The following is a 24,667-nucleotide window of genomic DNA, read 5'->3' as shown; positions in this document are numbered from 1 at the left end:
TTAAGTCCATAAGTCCACTTTATGCACAGTAAGGCTAATCGGGACTGGACCTACAGTTTAAAGTGGGATCCGAACCACTTGTGCCTCCACCGGGTATCGAACCCAGGACCCCTTGATTACAAGGCTACGGCGCTTCCACTGGGGAAGCCCCGTAAACTGAGTAAAAACTTTAAGGAGCTAGATTTACGAAACTGGATAAAGTGCCCCCTAGGGTAATTTTAGGTGTCAAATGAGTGTGGGTGAGGGGGTGCTGTTATTACTGTTAGGTATAAAGTGATGGCAATTTATTCTTAGTTTTCATCGTCTAGATCCGGCGGCATCACCCATCTCAATAATCCACCGATGGTCGTATGACATCGAAAATAAAGTATTCCCGGATAACAATAATACGTCAGCCATGGCACTATATAAAAAAAAAGTAGCCAGAGAAGTAAGGGGGTGGGGCGACACAGTCAATATAACAATATCACGTGCAAAATGTATATTTATGCCAAAACTTAGTCTATGTGGGCCGGATCCAGTGATGGCACCATAGTGGGCAAGGGAGGCGGGCACCCCAGTTCACAGCCAAACGAGTGCACGAAAGAGCCAGATCGGCTCCAAAAGAGCGAAGCTGGGAACAGTGAACGGCAGCTGCTGAATAGAGAAGGACCTAGGGGAAATTGTCCCTCTCCCCCTTAATCTGTGGTTTTGAAGTAAAATTATTCACAACATAAAAAAAGTGTGAGTACTGTATCGTTGAATGCCCACTCTGAAAGGAGTTGTATGACTTAAATAGAAAAGTCTTGCAGTTTATTTTAGGAACATTGAGGTAAAAATAATAAAACAAAAGTACAGTAGCACTTAATTGCTTTTCAACTACTCACTTGTAATTTATGAAAATTCACGATTTGATTTTAAGAGTGAAAATTATTTTTAGATCATTGTTTACCATTTTTAGGTTATTTTTTAAGCATTTTTAATGTGAGCAAATTTCATAGTTGTTTCTCTTCATCCTGAAATACTGAGGTTCAGAAATATAGTTCATGTCAAGTAATCATAAGATACACTGATGTCATGATGCAATAAATATGATATGTTCTATTTCATGTATGTCACTTCATTGTGGAAGTGATTAACATTTTGTTATTCTGCTCATATTCAGAGTTAAGTGCTAGAATGATGTAGAGTTCAGCTTTGCAAAGGTTTACTTTTTTATTTTAACGTCGTGATAATTTTGCAGTTGTATGCTGAATCAGTGCCTCATCCATACGCTTCATCCTTGGCTCAAGAGATCTTTCAAAGTGGAATCATTCCTGGTGATACGGACTTTAGAATTTTCAGAGATTTTGGAAATATTTCAGGTATGCACATAAGTTATATATAGCCTGCATATCTCGGCTAATTATGTAGGCAACGTCTTTGATACTGTATGAAGTTCACCTTTACATAGCATGGACCAAAATTCTCAAAAAGTGAGAATTTAGCAAGTCACCTACCTGTCCTCCGCAGTTGGGTGCCTGCCAATGGACCTAGAAACACCACACACAAATTTTGGGAAGTGAGCGACATTTTCTTGCTGTGTCCCACACATTTTTATTTTTCCAATAAGGATGGACACTAGCATGTAGGCATCCCTGCCGAACGTCTTCTATGACTTACCCCACTGTTTTGAAATCTGTTTCAGAAATAAATGTGTATTCTGTGGCTTTCATGAACTTCCTCGTAACTTTGAGCTCAAGTTTAAACACAGCCAGAAAATGTTGCCCCAAACTTCATGTGGGACCATTGACACCTAACGGGGAGTTTTGCTTTATCCTTAAACAAAAATTAAAATAAAACAAAAAGAAAAAAATATTAAAAAAATAATTTTTGCAAATTTTGGACCAGATTAATCTTTCCACCTTCATGATGCAGATGTGTGAAAGTTATGTAATTTTAAGACAGAATCAAATGCAAGAGAGTGAAGAAAATCATATTGTAGTAGACTAGAGATGAACTGTGTCATAGTCAGGTCCATGAGATAATTTTCTTTCTTATTCTGTTTTGCTTCATTCTTTCTATCCGCCCAATACATCCAATTGCAGAGTGGTTAGCACATCGCGCTACAATGCCAGGGGTCGAATCCTGGCCTGGGCATGGATGTTTGTGTGTGTCCATTCATCAATTTCATCATATCATCACTCATCCCCATCTTCGCAATTAGAGAAAGGTGACACCAAAGCAAAGTAAAATAAAGCAAATAAATATATAATATATATATTCACCGGACAGTGGAAAAATTCAAAATTTTTGCTAACTTAGTAGCATCATCTGTGTGAGACGAAAGAGACGGAACCGGATTTGGGTTTAATTAACTACTCAATCTCCTCATATTTTTTTTCTTATCCATGCTTCATTATCAATTTTGTGGGGGCAATAAATTTCTGCAGTTCCTTTTTTCAAAAAATGAAGCTTTTTTTGTTAAACGTGCTTTTTTTTCTCAATCTGTACCTTAGCATTGAAATCTCCTAATATTATGGTGATGTCACTTGCATTTCTTCATGTATCCACGCTAAATCTCTAAACTTCGTTAACGTTTAGCACATTACTTGACATTTCAAGTGATTCTAATAAATATTAAAGACATTATGGATTGACTGATGTGAAATTCCTGCCAATACCAATAAACTAACAGTGTAAAATTTACTGGCACTGTTAACTGTTCTACCAGTCCAACATACGAGGGATGGTGGAGAAAAAAAAATACAAACCTTACAAATTCCAGTAGGTATTTCTTAGATGGATTTAAACTGACTTATATGAAAGTACACTTCATACACTACTTCTCAACATAGTCCCTCCCCAGTTCAGGTATTTATTCCAGTGCTACATGAGATTCAAGATGCCTGTCTCAGAACATGGTCTTGTTGTCGGACCCAAACCTTTACCTAGTGCTTGACATCATCATCATCCGAGTGAAACTGGAGTGCTCGGAAATGCTTCTTCAATGGAGCAAAGAGATGGTAATCGCTCAGAGCAAGTTCCGGGAAGTATGCTGGATGATGTAGCACATGTCACCCAAAACCCACCAGGCCAAGATGTAAGGTTTGGCTCCAACAATGGGTCCTCGAGTTCTATGACACAGGCAACATGAATCTCATGTAGCCCTGGGATAATTTCCTGAACCGGGGAGGAGACTATGTTGAGAAGTAGTGTATGAATTGTCCTTTCATGTGAGTCTGTTTGTATTCATCTAATTAATACCTACTGGAATTTGTAGGCTTTTTTTTTTTTTTTTATCATCCCTAGTAAAATTGTAAATGCACCTTTCACCTCCGTAATGTAATATGTAACTATGTGATTTTAATATGTGTGGTGGAAGCACCAAAATGAGGCATGATAAAAGCAAAGTCAGACTAGAACTGCAAGTTGAAACTATTTTTTCAGGATTCGTAATAATTCTATGAACTTCTCGTACCATGTGTCTGTATATCCTCTCCTCTCTTCTACTTTATTTTTTAATTGTTCTAAGTCTCAAATTTTCCATAAATGTTTACATTTTAAGTCATTTGAACATTGATACAGTGTTTCTAATTTTGAAAATCTGTAATCTTAGTGTCTTTCCACTTTCTCTGCTTAGCACCATCTCTTATCCCCATTAACAACTACTTCCTTCTTGTGTTTGTCTGTAGTGGAGAAGGCGATGTTTTGCATAGATTTTCCTACCTGCAGAATACAAATAATGATACTTTGAATGTTGTGTAAAGTTTAATTAACAATAAAATTTAGGGATGGGATTAATACCAATAAAGTTCTGATATAAAAAATACCGGTACCCGATATTCTAATATCAGATATGAAATTTCAACAAAAGAAGTTGCATATTTAGACATATACTTTTTAAAGCACTGCAACACCAAGGGTCCTGAGTTGGAATCCTGCTCGGGCTTGGTTGTTTGTGAATGTCCATTCATCAATTTCATCATTGCATCACTCATCCCCATCTTCACAAATTAGCCAAGAGGCAAAAACACACAAAGTAAAATAAACTAAATCAATCAGTCAGTCAATATACTTTTTTAAAAAGTAGGGCATGGATATATATAACAAAATTACAGAATTTTGCCCTAAATTATAAGATATTTATTGATATATCGGATTGCTAAAATAATGGGTAATTTTGCCGATAAACTGATACACCGATATGTGTATATCGGCCAATACCAGTAGAGTACCGATTAATCTGTCTCATTCCGTAATAAAAATAATTATACAAAAATCAGCAAGGAACACATTTCATTTTCCTAAAGTATTTATGGGATTTGGAAGTGTTTTATTTTAGGGATGAGACAGATCAAATGGTACTCGATTGGTATCGGCCGATATAGGCAGATTGGTATATCAGTTTATTGGTAAAATTACCAATAGTGTACTTTTAAAAAAAGTAAATGTCTAAGTATGCAGCTTCTTCTGCATTGCAAAAGCTTGGTTCATCTGATAATGTACAATTATTAAGGAGGTCAATGAATCATTCGGAATTTCATATCTGAGCAGTAGAATATTGGCTATCGATATTGACCAAAATTTCATATTCGTTCATCCCTAGTTTATTTTTTGTTGGCCATATTGAGAATAAACAGTGTGAAATTTTAGTTATTTTATTTATTTACAGGGTGGCACATATTATATATATCAATATCAGTTGGCAACCCTGTTGAAACACAGTTGCGCATGTGCAGAAGTCTCCCATGCTTAGGCATTTGCAAGTCTGGCAATCACTCTGCCATGGAATGTTCACGGGATCAGACATGAAACATGGCCGTTCGTTCAAAAAGGTTCCATTCAGGAGGCACAGCAGACACTGTGACGACTGCCCAGTGAGGGTCGCCATCAGCCTGTGCCAGAGCATCACAATATGATATGATAGGTCAGACAATAGAAAGCCAATGGCAGCATGCAGAAACGGAAGTCTCCAAGGTCGGAGGAGGCATATTCTCTGGCATCTTGATGCTTCTCAGTACAAGGCCCGTTGCATCTCCTGAGTAGAACCCTTTCGGATGAACCCCTCCACTGCCAAGATTCGTGTCTGAACAGGTGAACATTCCATGGCAGACTGATTTCGAGACTTGCAGCTGCCTAAGCATGGAGACGTCTGCACCTGCCCACCTGCATTTGAACAGGGTTGCCAACTGATATTGGTAGATACAATGTGTGCCACCCTGTATATTTTAAATGCAAAAATCTTGTAATTCTTCTTCCTAGAAATTTATTTACTCGATATTTCAACAACAACTTGCTTTTTCAAGATGTACACATGTATCTCTCCAGACATCAATGTAATACATCCCTACACCAGAAGGAGAAGGTATTGAATATTAAAAAGTTTGTTTTGTGCAATGTATTAACTTTCTCTGTTATATTTGCAGGGCTAGACTTTGCGTGGGCAACAAATGGATATGTTTATCATACAAAGTATGACAATATTGATCAGATACCAGTGGCCTCGTTGCAGCGCACAGGGGATAACATCCTCGCACTTGTTCAGAGGATGTCATCAGCCCATCAGTTAACTAATGTTGAGAATCACAAGCATGGGAATCTCGTGTTCTTTGATTTTCTTGGACTCTTCATGCTTACCTTGCCTGAGCTGTTTGGATGGATACTAAATGGATGTGTGTTGGTTTTATCAGTTCTTTCAGTATTCAGAAATATGAATGCCTCACACAAAAAGGGTAATGCTGTTTTCTATTTTACTTTCATTATATATTTCAAAAATGATGTTTTATTTATTTATTGAAAACACAACAGACAGATGCCCAATTGCAGCGTTCTATAAATCTGTTATTGTACTCATTCATAATAATAATTATAATAAACTTAACATCCAATTATACATTTCAATACATTCAATAAAGATACACAACACAATATAATATAAAATAATGACAATATAAAAATGAAACAAGTACATGGATATAAATTGATTAATATATATATATATATATATATATATATATATATATATATATATATATATATATATATATACATACATACATACAAATAATGAAGGAGACAGTAAACACTTACCACACGAATAGAAATAATTCAATATTTCGCCCTTCTGGCACCATTTCTAACCCTATTCCTGTGTTTTTTTCCCTATTTGGATATGAACCCTTTTGTGTACAACTCACGCCAACTCTCCCGACTCCGGTCACTCATCATTTCCTTCACCAAATCTGTTTGTCACACACGTTTCTTACATTCATGCCTCTTATTAGGCCTTACTCCCAAAAGCCTGACACCCAAACTCCCTTTCTCAGCTATGCCCCCCGATATTCAACCCAATATTCGCCCCCTAGCGAGAAATTTTGCTGCCGAACTAACCCTAACCATGTACAAATCACAGCTCCACCGGACTCGAGAACTCTCGATTTCCATCCAGTCCCTCACCAAAATCCTCCTACTGACCCCAGGCAACAACAACAACCAAATAAACACACTCTGGAACCTTTCCCAGTCCATTGCCCACAACCTGAACAAAAAATACCTGCAAAAACTTTCCATTCTCTGCAGACAAGCCCTGAATGCAGGATGCACCCTCCCCCTCCCCTCCCCCTCCCACCAGAACACCAACACAAAACCACATGTCCCTTACTTCCAGACCCACCCTTGCCGCTACCCACTCCACCCCAACCTACCATCTCTAACCCTGCCCCTCCCTCCCACCACACCACAGAAGAGCACCAGTCCTCGGACAAAAGATCCCCCCAGCATACTGACATTCCTCACCCCCAACCACACACTGACTGCACCTCCATCTTGAACCTTTCCAACCACAACCTCACAACCACCGAAATTGACGTACTTTCCAAAGGTCTTACCTTCTCCCCAGCCTCCACCCCTAACAATTTCCAGCTATTATTTGACATACAAACTTTCGCCCGCAGACTTAGGTGGACATACTTTTGGGCCAAGAATCCCCCCTCCAAAGCTAATCCTTCTGACATACATCCCAGTCTCCTCCAATTCTGCCCCCCTTCCCAACAACCACACCCTCGAAAGATACATCACCTCTGTTGTCAACAATGTTTCCGACAGTACATACCTCCAAAACCCCTCTTCCCACCACAATCTAACCCCAGCCCAGCACCAAGCCCTCCGTTCCCTCCGCAACAACCCAGACATCAAAATCCTCCCCGCTGATAAAGGGTCCACCACAGTAGTCATGAACTCCTCTGACTACGTGGCGGAAGCCTCCCGTCAACTCTCTGATTCATCGACCTACAAGCCCACCACGGTTGATTCATCTACCACACACCTAGACAAAATTCGGGATTTTGTCCTCTCCCGAGGACCCCCTGAGGGCCTATCCAATTCCACCATCTCCTCACTCATACCTGACAACCCCCGCACCCCCACTTTCTACCTCCTCCCGAAAATTCACAAACCTAACAACCCCGGGAGACCCATTGTGTCCAGCTACAATTCACCCACTGAACGCATTTCAGCCTTTCTAGACTCTCACCTCCAACCCTTCGTCCAAGCCCTGCCCTCCTACCTCCGTGACACCAACCACTTCCTCAACATCATCCAAAACTTACCATCCCTACCACCCAACACCATCCTCACAACAGTTGATGTCACATCCCTTTACACAAATATTCCCCATGCCCATGGCCTCCGTGCCACGGAATCATTCCTTAACAGCCGACCCAAAGCCCACAATCCCAGCACTCACTTCCTGATACAACTAGCCAACCTTGTACTTACCTGCAACAACTTCTGCTTCGGTGACCAACATTACCTGCAGATACGTGGCACAGTTATGGGTACCCGCATGCCCCCCTCTTATGCCAACCTGTTCATGGGCAGGCTGGAACAGGAATTCCTTGACTCCCAGCAACTGAAACCACTCCTCTGGCTAAGATTCATTGATGACATTTTTCTCCTCTGGACACATGGCGAACCCTCCCTCACAACATTCCTAAACCGACTAAATGAGTTCACCACCCTCAAATTCACCTGGTTCCACTCCAAAGACCAAGTGACCTTCCTCGATGTGGACATCCACATTGCGGGAGACCACTTGGAAACATCCATACGTATCAAACCAACCAACCACCTCCAGTATCTCCACTACTCCAGCTCACACCCCTACCACACCAAAAAAGCCATCCCATTTTCCCTTGCCCTCAGAGGCCAGCGCCTCAACTCATCCCCCTCATCCCGCCAAAACTACAACCTACGCCTGCACCAAGCCCTAACCAACCGTGGCTACCCCTCCACCCTCATCAACAAACAAATCACTAGAGCTAACTCCCACAACCGCACCAAACAACCCAAAACCAACCCTCCAACTCTGATCACCCAATACCACCCTCACATTACGAAAATCAGACATACCCTCCACTCCCTCCTCCCCATCCTGCACAGTGATCCCGAGACCAGAGACATCTTTCGGGAAAAACCTAGGGTCGTCTTCCGTCGCCCCCCCAACCTCCAAAACATCTTGGTCCGAAACACCCCCACCCCTTCCGCACCCCTTCCCCCAGCCCACAGATGCAACAAACCCAGATGCAAGACCTGCCCCATACTCATCACCTCCCCCACCCTCCTGATCCCTACAGCGGCAGGTGAGTTCACCCTTCACCCTAAGGGCACCTGCCACTCATCCAACCTAATTTACACCCTCATCTGTCAAATCTGCGGCAATTTCTACCTAGGCGAAACATCCACCCCCTTGAATCTAAGGATAAATAATCACCGTTCCTCCACCCAAAACTCCGATTTCACAGTTGCCATCCACACCAACAGCCATAACACCACCTTCAATAACTGCTTCCGTGTTGCCATCATCCACCTTTTACCCCCCCGCTCTGACACATCTTTCCGCAGGCGATGGGAAAGGGCCTATATAGCAGGCATGCACGCCACTATACCCCCCGGACTCAACCTAGCCAACCAGTAACTCTTTCCTCTCCTCCCCGAAACTACCCACCCACCTTACAGTAAACACTGGCTAAAGTATTTCGTGTTTCCTTTCAACTGTTTCTGGCAACACTGACCGTAGAGACGCTACGGTCAGTATTCTGTGCCTCTACTCAAAGTGTCGTCGATCTTTTATCTACCTTCTTGAAAATGCGACTCAGATCGCGAAATATTGAATTATTTCTATTCGTGTGGTAAGTGTTTACTGTCTCCTTCATTATTTGTATTTATCCGCCCTTCTGGCACCATTTCTAACCATATTCCTGTGTTATATATATATATATATATATATATATATATATATATATATATATATATATATATATATATATATTATAATACATGAAATGTATTGAGTAGGTTTAATCGGAATTCCTTTAGGTTCATAGAAAATATTGATTTTTTTGTTCCTAGCTACTAAACTGTTATAACTTTTGCACATTCTATATATTGGTGATTTTTTTAGGATGTAAGTTCTAACCCGCTTTATTAAAAATATATCATTTTTGTGTCTCATTCTCGGTGAGGGAACCCGAAGTCTGACTTTTGATAACAGATTTGTTGCGTCGGTGTCGTTATTTATTAATTTCCACAGGAGTATATATTCATGAAGTGTTCTTCTTTGTTCTTGTAGCTGTGTGAAGTGAAACTCTGAGACAAGATTGTCATATTGCTCAAATGTAGGATATACTTTCTCTATTTTGAATTTTATGTACTGAAGAAATATCTTCTGAACTTCAATTCCCTTTACATGCTTTATTGCTTCTGTATTCCATATCACAGATGCATACTTGAGTGTTGGTCTTACATATGAAAAATACAGTGCCTCGAGTGCTTCGGTGCCTCGAAATTTCCTTCCGTGTCTAAGAATAAACCCCAGGTTCCTCAGCACGTTTGCTAATTACATGATTTATGTGCTTATTGAAAGTAAGATTAGATTAAAAAATTACCTCCAGATCCTTTACTGCATCATGTCTAGTAAGAGCATGGTCATGTATTTTGCACATACATTCTTCAGGGTGCTTCTTTCATTTGTATGTTATGGCATTTATTTCTATTTAGTGCTATGTCATTGTCGTTTGTCCACTTTTCTAATTTTTTAATGTCATTCTGTTGTTGGATGGTGTCGTCTGTTGTAATTATTGTCTTGTAAAATTTGAGGTTGCCGACAAAGAGTAATTTGTTACTGTTTTCTAGGCAGTCTGGTAAGTCATTTATAAGTAACGGAAAAAGTAGTGGCTCTAGGTTGGATCCCTGAGGTACTCCTGACATGACACTTATCTCCGACGATGTTTGACCTTTATATGTGCATACTATCATAATGCCCAGAGCATAAAAAATAAACTTTCTGACTTCACTTCGGAACTGGGAGAATTTATGGAGCAGGACTATATTGCAATAACCGAAACGTGGCTCAATGACATGTACTGGATTCCGAACTGCCTTTTTCACAACATTTCACTATCTATAGGAAAGACCGAGGCTCAAGGGACGGGGGAGTGATGCTTTGCATGAATAACTAATGGAAAAGTGTGGTGCGCAGTGACCTGGATCGCGACTGTGAAATGCTGTGATTTGAGGTGCTTCTCGGCATGAAAAACCAACTTTTCATTGGTTGTTTTTACAGACCACCCAAAACTTGCCCCGTAGCAGTTCTGGAGGCTTGCTACAATTCTGTGCTGTCGGCATCCTCTATGGGCAACGTAATTCTTTTCGGAGACTTCAATCTCTCAATTACATGGACAGACTCCACGCATGGCTTTACAAAAGACAAGAACGACATGTACTTCATGGATCACTTCATACATGGCCTCAGACTTCAACAGCACAATATGTTCAATACACGAAAAGACAATAACCTGGACTACATTCTCTCATCACTCCCTTCAGCGCACATCACCCCTTCGAGAAATCTCATCCCTTCGGACCACGAATCGCTGGACGCTGTATTCTGGCCCCCAGACCACCTGAAGAGTCAACGACCTCCCACCCCTCGATGCTAATACCTTGTTTGGTACAAAGCACCCTGGGGTGACATCCGTTCGGCACTGTTCCATGGACAATCCTGGAGAGTGGAAGTGTCGACGAAGCATGTGACATGCTGACTGATGTGATTCATGCAGTGATGAAGGATTACGTGCCACTCAAAAAAACGAAATCAAGCAAATACTCTTCCTGGTTTCGACTCTGAGCTCTGACTTGCCCTTGGAAACTGAAAAGAGGCCTGGGATCTCTGGAAACATTTTCCTAATGAATACATATGGAAAACGTTCACCGACTTACGATGTCACTCTAAACAACTGCAGAAGACCAAATACAGGGAATACATCGGGGCTATCACAAACAATATCAAATCAAATCCCAATCTTTTTGGTCACTAATCAACTCAAGGAGGCAAAATTCCCGAATACCTTTGAAAGTAAAACATGACTCAGTATGCGCAGAGGGACCTGACAAAGCTAATCTTTTTAACTCTTTTTTTCTCCATAAATACAACCTCGAATACACCAGCTTCATCTCTTCCCAACTTCCATCCAGTTTGCTGTCACTCTCTAACGTCTCTCTCCACGTCTCCAGAAGAAATGCAATACATCCTATCTTCAATGCCTCAAAATCGCGCCAATGGTCCTGATGAAATCCCTTCTATTTTCCTAAAAAATGCTGCTTCTTCTCGTGCTATTCCCTTCTCTATTTTATTAAACAGATGCTTCAATGAAGGTACATTTCCAGATTCATGGAAAAATGCTAACGTGGTGCCATTATATAAATCTGGATACAAGTGTGCTGTTTCTTCTTATAGGCCTATTTCCCTTCTTTCACCACTTTCTATCGCCTGTGAAAAGATAATAAAGGACCGACTCTACAAATTTACCTCTCCATATATAAATACAGCACAGCACGGCTTCTTAACCAGGCAGCTCCTGCTTAACCAACTTAAGCATTTTATTATCTGACGCTATCAACTCTATATCTGAAAACTCTCAACTGGATGTAATATATCTGGATTTTTCGAAAGCTTTTGACACTATAAACCACAATTTCCTGCTTCATAAATTATCCCACCGTTTCAATATTCATGGAAACTTTCTCTCTCTGCTCAAGCACTACCTCCAAAATAGACAACAAAAAGATGTTCTTTCCGGAATGTCTTCTTCTTATCAAGCTGTATCTTCTGGTGTACCTCAAGGCAGTGTTCTTGGACCTCTTCTCTTCATCCTGTACCTTGGTGATCTTCCAGAATATCTTTCCGATTCATGCAAGAACCTTCTCTTGTTCGCTGACGATTGCAAAATATATATTAAAATCTCCAATTTGTGACATGACACTTCTGCAAAAGAATTTAGATTCTCTAATAAAGTGGTGTGAATTATAGAACTTAAAACTCAACCCTCAAAAATTTACCATGATGACCTTCTCCTTAAAGAAAAACACATTTAATACTATATATTTCATAAAAAATAATTGTGTTCAAAGAGTTGCGGCACAAAAGGACCTGGGCGTCATATTTGACGAGAAAATTTCCTTTTCTGAGCACATCTCTATAGTCACAAGGGGTTCAATGCGTATGGTGTCTTCTCTATCGTTTCACGGAAATAAACAACTTGACTGCCCTCAGCACCTTTTACAAATCTTTTGTGTCAACTAAAATTGAATACTGTTCTCCGATCTGAAATTCCGTTCTAAATTTCTTCCTGGCCATTGTTCGACACCGAATTCCGTCGACAAAACACTTGCAAAAGTCCATCCTGCAAATGTTAAATATCCAAACTCCTCAAGAGAGACATAGACTGGCTGACCATATATTTCTACATAAAATAGTGAATGGCAACATCAGAAGTGACCACCTTCTTCAGGAAATTCACTTTCGTGTGCCTGCCCGCTCAACAAGAAGCACTCAACTGTTTGCTTCTCAGAAGCCGAGATTGTGCCTGATCCAGCACTCTCTGTTGCATAGACTGCTCAGTGAATATAATAATCTAGGAAGCCAAATAGACATTTTTGAAGATCTGGACAGTTTTAGAAGAAAGTTAACTAAAAGTATGTAAGTCTCTTAACCACATGTAATTTTTCTATGTTATTATTTTTGTTGTATTATGTTACTATTTTTGTCCTTATTTTCTATACAATCGTTCCAATGTAAAATGGCTAACGCTTTATTTGGAATCTTCTATTAAAAAAATAAATAAATAAATAAATACTGTTTTCGGTTTTGTAAGTAGGAAGCAAGCAGTTGTCGTAATTGTTCTGACAGGTTGAAACATGCTAGTTTGTTTATTAGTACCTCGAGATTAGCCATATCAAATGTTTTGCAAAAATCTGTGTAAAACACATCTACTTGCCCACGCTTATCTAACATTGTGCTAAGAAAATCTGTTATGTCGGAAAGATTTGTCTGAACTGACCTACATGGAACGAAACCATGCTGGAACTTAGATATGAACTTAATATAAGACCAAAACAGGGAGCTATCTTTTTTAATACTTAGCTCGGAGTTCACAACGTATTGCTTATAAGTGACATCTATTTCTTTCCCAATTTGTGCACGTAATTCATTAAATTTATTATTCCCTATTTCCTACCTGTTGTTTCCATTTCTTATGGTGGTAATGTTTGATATTTATCATTTTGATAATACTTCAATTAAAGCAGCACAGGTATTTCCTATTGCTATTTTGCTTTAGAGGGACATATTCATCGAAAATGTAAATATTTTCATAAAACGCATCTACAGCCTCGTTTACATTTTTATGTGTTTTTAGTACATCCCAGTTGGATTCCTGAAGGTTGCGATAAATAGAAATAAAGAGGTATTGTGTTCCTCGTTACTGAAATTCCCTGTTACGTCATTTAAGCTTATTAAGTCAGAGAAGTTTATGAAATTGTGCAATTCTAAATAAGGTCCAGTTGTAGTAGTTAAGTTATAATTGGAGTCAGTTAGGTAGTCAGGGAAATTAAAGTCGCTGGCCAAGAGGAGTTTAACTTTACCAGGTTGACAGTGCATTTCTATGAACCTAAAGATTTCCGAGAAGTATTACAGTTGCTACCGGATGCTATGTACACTACACAAATATACAACATCCCGATGCCTTGAATTAACACTTTAACAAGGATGCAGTCTTATGTTCGGATCTAGACGTGGAGATTCGACTAACACACTCTTGAATTTACATTTAATCGCTAAAGCTACCCCTCCCCCTTTTCTTTTCCTGTTATTATTGCGTTTCGATCAGACCTATAAACCACATAACGATCATCAAAAAGTTCATTGTCCATATGCAATTCGGTTAACCAGTTTTCTGTTATCAATATTGCACTATAATTGTTCGAAAACAAGCTCTTGTAAAATTCATTTCTTGTAGTTCTAAGTCCACGAACGTTCTCGTAGCAAATTTGAAATATCGAGAAATCATAACCTGTTGCAGTGCATTTGGAACTGTGTGTACTTATTTTACTGATGTTTTGCTTGGTGAATCCCTCAGTCCTTTGTCAGTGGGGTTGCTGACCCCTGAGTTGTTAAGATGAGGGTCTCCGTGTATTAGCCCTACGGGGTAGTTGATTGCTTCTCAAGGAGGAAGGGGGAGGATTTCACGTTGCTCTGTCCCAGACTCCTGCATGAGATACCTGGTCTCTGTTCTGCATCGTTGAACGTTGGTCCTGTTTCCTTATCACTTCACTGTCAGACTTTCTATTACCTTGTGGATTCTCGTAGGAAGGGGGAGTGGGTGATGACTTGTGAATACTGTGTGTCTGTGCTAGTGGATTCCTTCAGCACTTCCAGTTGGGGGACTAGAATTCACCGTTTCTTGCATAGCACCGAGGGGAATGTCACGCCTGACGTCAGAAAAAATGCTGTATCAGAAATGGACACATTTTCTTGCAACACGTCCTTTACACATGGCAGTCCATTTGTGATTAAATCACTTAATGTGTAGACTGTACCTTCTATCACCAGCTTATCATACTTAAGGTTTGCAAATAGGTTTTGCTCTTGTGGCTGTTGCATGTATTTTCCCAGCTCTCATTGGGTATCCTGCACACTTTTTGAGAAATCTTCCTGTACACTGATGCCTCTTCCCTTGAAGAAGCAAGCTCGCACAAGGATTATTTCCTTTACCTTGAAGTTCGAAAATTTCGCTGAATGGGTCTCGTGGATCCTGATCCGAACCAGTTCGCTCTCTCTACATTGAAGTCGCTCGTATTTATTTCGAGAACATCCCATAGAGCATCCCTCACCAGCTCCTCCGACATCGCCCACGTTTTCCCTTGCACTTCCCTGAAGCTGTGAAATATCAATTTGTTTCTTCTGGAGCAGTTTTCAAGATCGCCCAGCTTCGATTCACAAAACAGGAATTTTTCATTCAAGAAAGAGTTTTCAGCCTTCAGTTCTCGTTATTCTGCAGATAACGACCGTATATTGCCCTGTACACTTACAGTCGTTTGAGACATGCTATCCAGTTTTTCGACCATGGAGATTAACTTCTGAATAACATCCTCTGTTAAAATGGTCCCGGATTTTGTTCTATTCCCGAGATAATCAGTACGATGGTGGTCACAAGTCCTAGGAAAAACAGGCTACTAATATTTAGACTGCCTTTGACTGCCATTTTTGTCATTATCGACTTCCAGATGACCGCCTTCCATGCCCCGATTGCGCCCCCTCTTCACGCTTCACTGAATACGGGAGCTTCGCGAAAAGACGTCTAGCCACTGCCACTCGATAAGAAGTTATTGGTAGTAAAAAGAATGCTGTAAAGAATTTCATGATGCATAGATTTAATGAGAATTGCTTGAACCGACACTGAAAAAAAAATAACCCATGATGTAACAGCCTGTGAGGGCCAGAGCCTACTTACCGACTGCCACTTCACTTCCATCAGAGATAAGTATCATCCAATTCAACCGGTTACAGGGTGACCTGTGGTCAGCATGACGAACCCCAAGTTGTTGTAGGCTTCCATGACTGGGTTACGCTCTCCAATTTCTGCAATGGTGTGTGACCACTGGTCCCATACACAGGCCAATATCTCAGGAAATGTTGTTACGCTTCCCCTAGGAGACTTGAACCTGGGTAAGTTCCGTAGCTGGAGCCCAAATCTTGCACCTTAGACTGCATGACCACGTTGTGGGAAAGACCGACAATACTAGTACTAAGTTTTACACTATAATAACTACATTGCTCAAATATAGACCAATAAGGTTAAATTTTATTGGTGTGACTGGAATATAAGGTATATCGTGTGGTACGAACATGTAACTTCAATTTACTGAGGTTTCACCCCCAATTGAAGAATAAGTTCTCAGTAGTTACAAAAGAAAAGCATGACAATTAGAATAAATTTCTCAATTTAAAAAAAATACATATATATATTTTGTGGATTTTTCCATGGTTATAGCCTGCAAATTTGGAGTGATTGGCATTTATAGGGCAAATGGTACAAACAAATTTCTGTATTGAGATTGAAACGGCTTCTTTTTTTAGGAGCATATGCATTTTTATTTTTTTTACCAAGAAGTATTTAACAATTTTTAATGTGATTTTGCATGATTGTGGGAACATTACAGTACTGTATACTACATTTTTCATCCTCTTCAGTTATATGTGGGGGTCATAGTGACCTGCTGAATAAGTTTTCTTTTTTGGTAGAATTTCAAATCCCTTCACTTCCTTCTTTTGTAACTTTCATGATTAGGAAGCAATGTGGATAAAATACACTTCCATTAATAGGACTGTCATTCAACACAAAGCAAAACCAACTTCAGCTCTCTATGACAATTAGTTCTCCTTCTTTTTATGAGGTGCTGTTGTTCTTTATGGACATTGGCCTCTCAATTACATTCTCCTATGTCTTTCTCTTTCATTCACTTTTCCTCCAGTTTTCAATCTTCATGCATTGTACATCACTTCTAAGATATTACATCATCTGGTGTTGGTCTTTCTTGTGATCTTGTAGCAGTAGGTTTACAGTTGTACATTTGCTTCACTATTCTTTCTTCAAGCATTCTTTCAATATGGCCCAGCCAGTTCAATCTGTGAGTTTTGACATATCTTCTTATATTACTATATTTTAGTAATATATGTATCCAGCTTCTCATTTGTTTTTATTCACCATATACCATTAGACTGTTTTGTTGCACCATATTTATTTCTTAGTGTCTTTCTTTCAAGTATCATGTTTCCGAATTATATCTTTGAGAACCCAGGATTCTCGACTATATGTAACAGCAGGTCTTATTATGGATTGATACAGTTTTAATTTTGTTTTCCTGGAAAATAATTTAGAATGGAATATAATTTGTTTTACATAGTATTCTCTATTTTTGGCTGCAATTCTTTTTTTTAATCTTTTCTTGAATCAATTGTTACTAATGATTCCAAATATTTAAATGAGAGAACTTGTCCTATTTGCGTTGTGTCTATATCTGCTTTCTTTCTTGAATTTTTCTTCCTGTGCACTTTGTTTATTTTGTCTTATTTTCACTTACTGTTAATTCATATTTCAATGCTTCTTACTTTAGTTTCTCGCTCAGATCATTACTTATTTTTACTCTAATATTTCGTAAGGTCAAATTTAGTAACCTTTTAGTTTATCTGAGACATTAGATTTCTTCAAACAGAAGTAGTTAAATTTCTATTTACTGAATAAAATGCTTCGGTTTTTCAAATTTAAAATATTTTATTTTTGGAGGAAAGCTAAAATTTTGTTTTCCTCTGAATATGGCCATGTTGCATAGCATAGGGAAGCCCTTTAAAAGAGCTTCAAAATGAGCCCAAGATGAACCTACTAGCTGAAACGGGTACCGAGATATTTGCATGAATGTGAACCAGGGTGGCGGAAAGATTTCAGTTTTTAAAAATTTTTGAAACCAAATTCCAAGAAAATTACATGTCCAGAAATTCTGAAAAATTGCAGTTTTCATAGTTTCTATGGGTACATTTTATAAACCAAAAATAATTAATATTTGAGATGACAAGGTAAAAACCCTCGTTGATTTGGCATGGAATGAATATGTGATTGTATCTTTCTTGTTTTTATTTTCATTAGCATAGGTCACCTTCCATTATTCCATCCGGTATTCTATAATTGAGCTTGTTTAGTGAGAAGTTATTTTTATGAGACCACGGTGGTGACCTAGGACTCAACCCTTGTTCCTTTGGAAAACCTAGACTATTAAGTAGTGTATTAAGGTGTGTTTCCTTTAAAATTGGTTTTAACAAAGTATGCTATTAAAATACAGTACTTGGCATTGCTCTTATACAGGGTCTCCAGAAAATAAGTAACTATTTTTGTGTTTCAGCCAACTTAGAACTTTTTTTTTTTTGCAGGGTGATTACTATGCCCAATGTTGACCATTGCTGAATGTGTTGCCATTGTAACATAGCATCTACATATGATGGGCTGCGATGACGGTTTCAGCGGAAGTTATGGAAGACTGGATCTACAAGTAAATCCATATGGAGACTATTAAATAAGTTCAAAGAAACAGGCACAGTTGAAGATGAGTCTCGACCAGATCGGCCATCCACAAGCGAGGCTGACGTTGAAGCTATACACGAGCCAATTGAATGGAGTCAAATATGTACGTTCACTTGCACGTCAATTGAACATTCCGAAATCAACAGTGTTAACATGCTGAAATTCACCTTGAAGAAGCGTGCACATTATTTGCAGGTGTTACACCAATTGCATGCAGAGGACTTTGCTAACTGTATGACAATGTGCATCAATTTGTTGAATTGTGGAGACTTATGATTTAATAAGCAAAGTGCTGTTTAGCGATGAAGCGACATTCCACGTAAATGGACATGGAACTTATTCAACAGGTTCCATCTGGATTTATTTATAGGTCCGGTCTTCCGAAATTTCTGCTGAAACTGTCGTCGCAGCTTATCGTGTGGAACACCCTGTAGATGCCATGTTACAATGGCAACATGTTAAGATAATCAACATTGTACCTGGTAATCACCCTGCAAAAAGAAAAAAAAGAATGAAAGTCCTAAGTTGGCTGAAACACAAAAATAGTTACTTATTTTCTGGACACCCCGTATATTGTAAATGTGCAAGTGAAGATTTCAATTTTACTTCTGTTTTGTATATCAATTTATTCAATTTTTCTCATTTGCAGGTGTAGGAAAAAGGACATATGTCCAACAACTGCTGACCACATGTGGTTTGGTGTTACTAACGTGGGTTGTGACGACCATAGTTGCACTTGTGATATCAGGGTTCCTCACTTTAATTGGGAGTACCATGAGTTGGTTCTCGAGACCATATCTGATTTTCTTTTTGTATGGATGTCCATCTGTCTTCACCCACATGGTACTCTTTCTTCAGGCTGCAAAAAAGCAAAGAAAGGTATGGGAAATTCATATTTACGCATGTAAAACATGCACTTTTATCAGTTTCCAAATTCAAGTACTTAGGAGTAATACTAACAAATGAAAATGATATTAAAGAGGAAATAAAAAGCAGACTTAATTCAGACTTATTTTTCTCTTCATAAACCTTTATCTTCTCGTATAATATCTAAGAAACTAAAAGCTAAAATATACAAAACAATAATTTTGCCTGTAGTATTATATGGATGTGAAACTTGGTCCCTTACATTAAGAGAGGAACATAAATTAAGAGTATTTGAAAATATAATTCTTAGGAAAATATTTGGAAAAAGATTGAATTGGTCTTGCTCAGGATATTGACAGATTGAAGGCTTGTGTTGCTGCTGCCATAAACATTCGGGTTTAAGAAGGCTAGAGAGTTAGTTGGATAAACTAACATGCACTTTTTTCCTAAATTTTTTACCTGAAAGAAACTTAGGTGTGTGCTATGCACAGACTAATTCTGGCAGCTAATATGATACCATACACAATATTACTTTGCATATCTTGTGTTTATCAACAGGCGTAAATACAAATTATGCCCACAAGTTTTTCAATGTGCACAGGAAAACATTGTAAAAACTTTTGTTACAAATTGTTTCCGCAGTGTAAAACATTTACTATCAGGTGTTTCCACGTTCTTTCTTATAGACTTCTGCATGTATTTTATGTTAGGCAGCAACTTTGGATTTCTTTAACATTAATAATTTAAAGAGAAGTATCAGTGTGAAATGGCTATTTCTTGTGATTTTTCGCCTTCCATCAGAACATTTTGCATCATTGAGCAAAACGGCACCATTCTGGCATTGATCGAGTGCGCACCTGTTACGTGCGAGCGGAATCATCACTGTTTTTTGGAAATTATTTCCATTTGAGAAATCATGGGAATGATGATTAGTCCTCAAAGTACCTTTTTCTGAAAGGGTGAAAGTTAAAAGATGGAATAAATCGATAGTATCACAAAATTATGAAACACTCACAGCCATAGAAAGACTATGACATGTAAAATCTCTTTGGAAATATTATTTTTAACCAATTAAACTGATTCATTGATTTGAAACTGATAGATAATTATGTTCACATGCTGGCCCCAGTGGCAGAGTGGTTAGCACATTGTACTACGATGTCAGGGGTGCCGGGTTTGAATCCCAGCCTGGTCATGGATGTGTACGAGTGCTTATTCATCATATCATCACTCACCCCATCTTCACAAATTAGCCAAAAGTGGCACAAGAAGTGAAGTAAAATAAAGCAAATTAATAAATGCTTTGAATACACATCAAACTAGAGCAAAAAAAAAAAATTAAAAAAGTTTGGAGTTGATTTGGAATTTGAAAATGATTTTTTTATCATACGATTTTCTAAACAGTAAAGTATTTGATGGACCAACTAAAAAAATTGAGTTACCATTTTAAACCAAGTTATTCCAAAAGATCGAAAGTGAGTGTAAATTTTCTGATGTGAGTGTTTTATTATTATATAAGAGCCAGTCAGTGGAAAACAGGCAACCTGGGATATCTCGACGTGTCGATGCCGTGACTTCACGAAACTCCTGTTGTTGCTCGTTAGATGGCAGTCATGTCGCATGCTTTGTGAAGCAGTGCGAGTGTGAGCCGTGTTACGTGCAGACATGCAGGGACTTGCCATCCAGCACATTGTTGAGGCCCCTTTGGTCTGCAACATGCTCCACTGTACACCGTTGATCCTGCTAAATGATGTCATACTCACTTTGGATGAGGTCATCATTTGGAACAGTGACAGATGGTCCAGGTCATGTATTGTCCTGGAGTGACATTCTTGCTTCACGAAACCTCCAACTCCATTCCTTCACCTGCGACAGAGATGTTCCCCATACACTGCCATCATTCGATGGTAAATGTCTCAACATACTACCACCACCAGGAAACGCACGACTGCATGCTGCTCTTCTTTACTGGCTTCCCTGCACGTCTGCACTTCACAAGCTCACACTCACACTACTTCACACAAGCCTGCAATGCAACTGCCATCTACTGGGTGACAACGGAACCCCCTTCCAGCGGCAGAAGCTTCGTGGAACAACGACATCTACATGTCGAAATTTTTCCACTGACTGACCCTTATAATAAACTAATATACTTGTATACAAAAACTTCATGTGTTGGGAAGTTACATGTAAATTCTTTGCAATATCGTAGATGTATGAATAACAGCTTTTCCCTTCTTCCCAGGTAGTGAGCTCCCCGTGGATGCTGTTCCAAATCTATCATGATGCTACCCAGTTAGTCTGGTCTCTCATTTTGATGGTCTGCACAGTATTCTACATCAGGTCAGGTTTTATTGTTATGTTATGGGTTCTTTTGCCATGTGTTACTAGTGCAATCCAAGATGCTGTGTACAGGCATTGCAAAGGTACGTACTCAATTGTGTGGGAAAGAGTTAAAATTACCATAGTTCTGTTTAACAAAATTGCAATTGTTCTCTAAACAAAGGCAAACCTACTGGTTATGTAAGTTAGTTTAGTTTTCCCCTCATTCTTATCAATGGACTACTTGTATATGTGTATACCACACACCTCTGCAAGGAGGAATTACAATGTGTTTTAAAAGTCATGCATAGTTCTAAAAAGCTATAACTTTAAAATAATAGGTTTATTACAACGAAATATTGTTTTTTACGCAAAGGAAAATTCAAAATTGTGTTCTGCTCACACTTCTGAATGATGTGTGTGCAGGCGATCATGTGATTCCAAGATGGCATTGATGCAGGAAAATGTCAGTGCATCTTATGGCTTGCCGATTAACTACTTACTTCAAACACTGCCAATGGCATAGTGGTAATGCTGTCGCCTTGTAACCAAGGGGTCAGGTGGTTCAATCCCTGGCGAAGAGACTGCACAGTGATCACACTTTCAGGTGCAGGGCAAGGCCTGATTAACCTATAGGGCATTCCATTCTCATGGATGTGACATGCAAAATTCATTTTTGATATCAAAGTAACTATTCTACTGATAGTTAAGCAACATTTTCGTTACTGTTCCTGCACAATTAAACATGAAACTTAATACTATTAAATACAGAGAAACTAGTTCTCACTTATCCGCAAGACTGTTTTTTCTTTGTTCTATCAATTTCAGTGACCACTGCCACCATCCTCGTTTCGAACTTGCTGTACTCTTGCTTGGATGGTGGCAGTGGCCACTGAAATTGATAGAACAAAGAAAAAACAGTTTCGCGGATAAGTGAGTACTAGTTTATCCGTATTTATATACTACCGCGTCTCTCTTTTCCCAATTATTAACACTGTTGATTAATCATAACTATCCTTAAAATACTTCCCAGATTTCTAGCTGTAAGTGAACAATTTTGTCACGGGTGGGACAGACTGCCTGTTTTCTTAAATTGATGTTAATTTTTGTGAATTGTCAAATGATGAAAACTTATTTAAGACAAAGAGAGAAGGTAATTGACCTTTGAATATTTTAGTGGAGTTGAAGGGAAAATTTAACAGTTAAAGGAGAAATTAATTGTTTTTTGGTGTCACGGGTGGAACACAATAGGAAAATGTAAATCAAAAAGTAATAATAAACTAACAATATGTATAGTACTTAATTTTTTATCCAAATGACAAGTCTAGATTGTTGACTCACAAGATAGAATAAAGTTACAGGATTTTATTTAATTTAAAGAATTGTGAATTTTGACATGAAATTCCCCATATGTTATAATTTGATCTGGCTCAATAATATCTCCACTTGTAACTTTTTAATGTAAACTTTGCTTTGGAATGTTTATACGTATAGAAAACAGTTTCCAGTAAATGAGTTTTTAATTTTGCAGATTGGAAGTGGCTGTTTTTCTACATATTCACTTTGTTGATTCCCTTGTTGTTGACATTATATCTGATGATGGCAGCTCTCGCTTTGTTCATTCCAATCATGGGCCGCATCGGCGCTGGAAAAAGTCCAGAGATAATTGTTGCAACCATGGCATCTGTGATGTTCTCTGCAATAAGTAGTTACATAGTAAGTATTTTATGACAACAGAAATTTTACATCTTTTGTATTACATTATTTTTGTAAAAAAATGAGTTTTTTTTGCATCATGTTTATTAGCAAAATTCAAAAAACCAAAGAAAGGTTTGTATAGTAGGGTAATTTAGAAATTGTGATAATGAATGTGTGACGTTCTAAAATAAGTTGGTGCTACTGTAATATAATTGTCTTGGTGGCTGAGCATGATAAAGTGATCACCAGGGAATGGATTTATATGTAGTTAAAATGTGCTGAATATGTAAATACATATTTAGTTATTTTCACCAAAAATGTATTTAAATATGGACTTAAAATTGCACAAAATTACCTTTTTAATAATATGACACTACATGAGCTACATAAAATACAGTATGCTTACATTGACATAAATTGTAAAACAACACAAAAGGTTTTTTTTTTTTCATTTTCTCTTTCAAAAACAATAAGAAAATTTTGTTGTAAGTGTTTGAACGTGAATTTCCTTTTGTTGTCTCTTAGGATGGATTTATATTGACTAAAACTGTGTTCAATATCGCAAGAAGTAATGGGAGTGTATTTCAAATTTGTCAATTGTTCACAAGAAATGCACCCAACTCTGTTAGTCACATGAGGATATGTAGTTATCGCGTGAATATGGAGTATATGTTGAGAAATGTTCTGCAATAATTTGTATAAATATGGAAAATAAAAACTGAATTTTTTGAGCCTACACACCATGATATGCAAATACGATAGGTCACACCAAAAGTTTTTAGACACGCGCAAGTAAAACACTGGAGACCAAAAGTATGAATGCTATAATTTTTCAAAGTATTCTCCATGACAGTTGATACACTTGTTCATCCGCTCAAACCAAGTGTGAAAGCACTGGGACCACACATCTGCAGGCACCTCTTGAATGCACTGAACGAAGGCGGTGACTGCCTCCTCGGGAGTAGGAAATGAAGAACCTCGTAATGTATCCTTGATTTTAGGGAACAGGAAGAAATCACAAGGGGCGAGGTCGGGACTGTAAGGAGGATGAGTCATTTCTTCGATGTTGGAGGCTTTGAAGAATTCAATTGTTCGTACTGCTGTATGGCTGCGCGCATTGTCTTGATGCACAATAATGCGACTTCGTGGGCATTTTTCACGAACTTTCCGTACGATCTCCGGTAAACAAACCGTAGTGTACCATTCAGCATTAACGGTCCGACGTCCCTGTAGCGGCACTGTTGCAATATGGCCCGTCCGACTGAAGAAAGTGGCAACCATTTGTTTGCCAACACTTTGTCCCTTCCTGACTTTTGTTGGTGGGTCTTCATCCGGGAAGATCCACTGCG

The 24,667-nt window shown here is 38.7% G+C and overlaps 1 protein-coding gene across 3 annotated transcripts in view; it reads left to right on the top strand.

Annotated features, from left to right (window-relative positions):
• The window catches only part of LOC145994849 (endoplasmic reticulum metallopeptidase 1-like), a 76,759-nt gene that overhangs the window by 29,466 nt on the left and 22,626 nt on the right, over window positions 1-24,667 (top strand). For all 3 annotated transcript variants that reach the window (XM_083131242.1, XM_083131232.1, XM_083131251.1), the window contains 5 exons: window positions 1,223-1,343; window positions 5,388-5,693; window positions 19,081-19,310; window positions 21,544-21,724; window positions 23,152-23,336. In XM_083131242.1, coding sequence (XP_082987368.1) covers window positions 1,223-1,343; window positions 5,388-5,693; window positions 19,081-19,310; window positions 21,544-21,724; window positions 23,152-23,336 — 1,023 coding nt within the window. The remainder of the gene's footprint in view (window positions 1-1,222; window positions 1,344-5,387; window positions 5,694-19,080; window positions 19,311-21,543; window positions 21,725-23,151; window positions 23,337-24,667) is intronic.

Source organism: Lepisma saccharinum, chromosome 1 (assembly GCF_977018435.1).
Source record: "Lepisma saccharinum chromosome 1, izLepSacc3.1, whole genome shotgun sequence".
Lineage (NCBI taxonomy): Eukaryota > Metazoa > Arthropoda > Insecta > Zygentoma > Lepismatidae > Lepisma > Lepisma saccharinum.
The sequence above is the reverse complement of the archived record's forward strand: the minus strand, read 5'-3'. Positions and strand labels throughout refer to the sequence as shown.